This window comes from Carex rostrata, unplaced genomic scaffold (genome assembly GCF_964058835.1).
Source record: "Carex rostrata unplaced genomic scaffold, lpCarRost1.2 SCAFFOLD_41, whole genome shotgun sequence".
Taxonomy (NCBI): Eukaryota; Viridiplantae; Streptophyta; class Magnoliopsida; order Poales; family Cyperaceae; genus Carex; species Carex rostrata.
In genome coordinates this window covers 125,001-129,640 of record NW_027601199.1, presented here as the reverse complement: position 1 = coordinate 129,640, position 4,640 = coordinate 125,001, and the positions used below count along the sequence as shown (strand labels likewise).

At 40.0% G+C, this 4,640-nt stretch overlaps 1 protein-coding gene across 1 annotated transcript in view; it reads right to left on the bottom strand.

The window, feature by feature from the left end:
- Nucleotides 1–1,467: 1,467 nt before the first annotated feature.
- Nucleotides 1,468–4,640, bottom strand: part of LOC144550004 (uncharacterized) — a 4,578-nt gene continuing 1,405 nt past the window's right edge. The window contains exons 1-3 of the mRNA XM_078298513.1: nt 3,618–4,640; nt 1,792–1,990; nt 1,468–1,519 (exon numbers count right to left, since the gene is read on the bottom strand). The exon at nt 3,618–4,640 is cut by the window's right edge and continues 1,405 nt beyond it. Coding sequence (XP_078154639.1) covers nt 1,468–1,519; nt 1,792–1,990; nt 3,618–4,640 — 1,274 coding nt within the window. The remainder of the gene's footprint in view (nt 1,520–1,791; nt 1,991–3,617) is intronic.

Below are 4,640 nucleotides of genomic sequence, written 5' to 3'. Positions count from 1 at the left end.
CACTGCGGATGAAGTGATCCGCACTGAGCTCCCTGAAGCTGCAGAACCAACTTCCATAGCCCAGTGCGTCCGCACTGACCATCCAGTGCGGATCAGCCACCCGCACTCAGCCATTTCAGCTCAGATTTGTGAAGTTTCGACCAATTCCGGTGCACCGAAGGTCGAACTCAAGCCACTACCACCTACCCTTCGCTATGAATACTTGGGGGAAGACGAAACCTACCCGGTGATTGTCAATTCCGAGCTCAACAAAGAACAAACCGAGAAGCTTCTACGCGAACTAAGGCTTCATCGGAAGGCGATTGGATACACAATCGATGACTTAACCGGGGTAAGTCCATCCCTTTGCATGCATAGGATCCTAATGGAGGATGACCACAAGCCCACCATTGAAGCTCAACGAAGGCTCAATCCGAATCTTAAGGAGGTGGTGAAGAAGGAAATCCTCAAACTACTTGACGCCGGGATCATCTACCCGATCTCCGACTCCAAATGGGTAAGCCCGGTGCATGTAGTTCCAAAGAAGGGAGGCACAACAGTGGTAAAAGGCGACAATGACAAAATGATCTCCACAAGGGTGGTTACCGGGTGGAGGATGTGCATCGATTACCGAAAACTCAACAATGCAACACGAAAAGATCACTTCCCTCTACCATTCGTGGATCAAATGCTCGAACGGCTAGCCAATCACACACACTTTTGCTACCTCGATGGGTACAGCGGATTCTTCCAAATCCCCATACACCCCGAAGACCAAGAGAAGACGACTTTTACCTGCCCCTATGGCACGTTCGCGTACCGAAGGATGCCGTTCGGTCTATGCAATGCCCCAGCAACCTTCCAAAGAGCCATGATGGCTATTTTTTTTTTTTTTTTAAATAAACTATTTTTTTTTTAAATAGTAAAAAAAAAAAAAAAAAAAAAAAAAAAAATTAAAAATTGACCAATACAAAATTAATTCTAAAAGATGATTCAATACAATCTCCACTTGGTGTTTTGAGAAAAGTGGTCTTCAAAAATGAGAAAATTGATATCCCTGCCGATTTTGTTGTACTTAAAAATGAGAAAGATGTTCAATCGAATAATCTTTTAAGTCAAATTATCTTAACAACGGCGGGTGTACACAACAATGTCAAAGAGGAGAAAATTTCTTTCTTCTTTTCCACGAAAAAAGAAAGTTTCTCCTCTTTGACATTGTTGTGTACACCCGCCGTTGTTAAGATAATTTGACTTAAAAGATTATTCGATTGAACATCTTTCTCATTTTTAAGTACAACAAAATCTGCAGGGATATCAATTTTCTCATTTTTGAAGACCACTTTTCTTAAAACACCAAGTGGAGATTGTATTGAATCATCTTTTAGAATTAATTTTGTATTGGTCAACTCAAAATCACCGAACTCAAGTTGGTCAAACATTTCATTGGGCAAGGGATTTGCATTTGCTTCAAAATCACACGTTGGCTTTTCAATTGTTGTATTCTCTTTTGAGTATTGTGATGAGAAGCTTTCGGGTTCTTCTAATGTGAATAAAAGAGGTAAATCATATGAAAAAAATTCGCTATCTTCTTCATTTAATGAGATATTTTCACTCTCACTTTTGTTGGTTGAAGATTTTGAAAAAAATCTAGTCAAATTTGGCATTTGGGGCATTTTTTCAATTTTTGGTTTCCTTATTTGATTTGCAAAATTGCCAATTTGATCATTTAGATTTAGTTCAACCGAATTTTGTGAAAAGAAAATAGATCTATGAGGAGAGTTATACCTTTCCATTTTTTGAGGTGGGATATACCTTTCCTTATTTTGAGGTTTGTCGGATTCTTGAACTTTTAGAGATTCACCTTTCTTTTCTAGAGATTCTTTCTCGATTTGCTCGTCCTCCCTGCTTTGTCCTTCATGCACAATTTTGACTTCCATGGCCATGGCATGATCGTGCTCCCTTGAGTTGCTTTCCGGCTTGATTGGGACCTCGTGATGTTGGCGCCAAAAAGCTTTTTGTTCAATCATAAAGTTCTTTGTCATGGTAATATAATCATTAATCATCTTCTCCAAACGATCAAATTGAGATGGATCACTTTGAGATGGACCTTGGTTTTGATATTGGTTTTCATAATATTGGTCATAAATATTTGGATAGTCTCTCCAATCAAAATCATAGGTGTTTGAAAAAGAATTATTTTGGTATTGGGAATTGTGCCATTGGTAGGTCTCATAGTCGTGGAATTGTGCCATTGTCCTTCTATCTTGTCGGGATTAGAGCTCGCACAAGAGAAAATAAATCGTGAGAATCAATTAATCACACAAAATACATAAAATAAAAATGAAGAAAACTAAAAATCTGAAATAAATTTGTAAAGTAAAAACTTAGAATTAAAAAAAATCAAGTTTTTGGCGCCGTTGCCGGGGAGTATATTAAACAACCTCAAATATCTTGTATTTTTAAACAACCTCAAATATCTTGTATTTTTTTTTTTTAAACACATCAATATTTTGATAAGCATAAATTATATACACATTTGATCTAGATTTTATCGTAAAACAACCTCAAATATCTTGTATTTTTAATATAAAATGATTTAAATACACCTAGAATCAAGTTACTGCGGTTGTTTGGCTTTTCGTTGCAGGAAATGATGAAAAATGGCGAAAATACCCTCCAGTGCGGACCAAGTCACCCGCAGTGCGGATCAGAGCAGCCGCACTGAGTACTTAACCGCATTTCCAACATCCAAGCGCAGCGCAGAAAAAAGTCCGAGCCTAGTGCGGATGAACTTCCATCCGCAGTGCGGATGAGCCCAGCCGCACTCAATACTTAGCCGATTTTCAGGTCCTTCAGAGAAGCAGAATCCACCCGCAGTGCGGGTCAGCCATCCGCACTGCCATCCGCATTCAACTAATTCGCAGAAATTAAATAAGAAAACTTGGAGCCAATGCGGGTGAGACCACCCGCAGTGCGGATCGGCCATCCGCACTGGAGCCGCAGAAAAGCCAAATTTAAATGATTTCAACACGGTTTCTATTTTTGGCACTTCATGGACGCGTTTTACAGCCAAATGAGGACAAGGCATCCTGGGAAACAATCCAGATATAGCACCCACTAACTCCACTTTCTAGGCTCTTAATTGGGCATGATCCTTGGCTATAAAAGAGGGGGTTCATTCTCTCCATAGGAGACACATCGCTATCTCTTTCATTCTCTCTCTATACACAATACTTAGCGATAAATTCTGGAGAAAATGAAAGCTTTCAAGCAAGGAGAAGAAGGGTTTCCTGAGCAAGAAGTCGGCAAGATAGAGGTTTTTAATTTGTCAAAGGGTGTAATTACTTCCTTTATTTCATTTCTTCTTACTTTGCCAACTTTTGTAATGGATCTCTCCATGAGGGAGTAGTCCTCTCTCTAGGGGTTTAGGTCAATGCATGAACTTGTTTAATTGTATCTTATTCGGTTATTTGTCTTTGTTATGATTGTTTTATTGGGATTTGATGTTAATTTCTGTGATTTATCATTTGTGTTAATTACATAATTAGTACTTGAAATCGCTGTAGTCCCGCTTTGGTATCTCTTTGTCAAAGTAACCGAATTGCGGGTGCTCCATCCGCACTGGGAAGTATTTTCACCATTTTCGTCATTTTGAGACCCGGTTTCTTCTAGATCTGGGTCGAGTTGTTCCTTCACCATCTCTTCCTCCTCATGAGTAGCTAAAATGGAATCTAAAACATCCAATCTACAAATAGAATCATTGTCATTTGAAGGGAATTTAATGGCATCAAACATGTGAAAATTTACCTTTTCGCCTCCAATGTCAAAGGATATTTTGCCTTCTTTGACATTTATGTTTGCATCGGCTGTGCTTAGGAAATCCCGTCCCAATAGAAGAGGAGTATTAGTATCCTCCTCCATTTCAACTACTACAAAGTCTACCGGGACGAAGAACTTACCAATCATAACAATCACATCTTCCGCAATCCCCTCGGGGTAGCGTACCGTCTTATCGGCTAGTTGTAGAGACATTCTTGTGGGTTTCAAGTCAGCAAGTTTTAGCCTTTGATAGACGGTCTTTGGCATAAGGCTCACACTTGCACCCAAATCACATAGGCACCTTTCGAATTTGGTATCACCAATTATACATGGAATTGCAAAACTCCCGGGGTCCTTCAATTTAGGAGGTAACTTGTTTAAGAAAAGAGCGCTACACTCCTCATTAAGAGACACCGTACCTACTTCCTCAATTGATCTCTTGTTGGATAGTATGTCTTTCAAGAATTTTGCATAAGCGGGCATGTGAGTAATTGCCTCGGTAAAAGGGATGGTGATATTCAATTTCTTGAGGTGTTCTACGAATTTGGCATATTGTTGGTCAAGTTTGTGCTTTACTAACCTTTGAGGGAAGGGTATAAACCTATGTGGTGGAATATACTTAGGAGTTTCAGTAGGTTTTACCTTGGCCGGGTTGGAATTACCCGGCTCTTGAGATTCTTTTGATGCCGGTGTTTCCGCATTGAGAGGAGCTGGGGGTGGTTGTGCTTCCTTTGGTGGTTGTTGCTGCTCTTCAATGATGGGCATCTTGGGTCCTTCGTACTCCGTGCCACTCCTCAAGGTTATTGCTTTTGCGTGCTCCCTAGGGTTGATGTCGGGCTTGC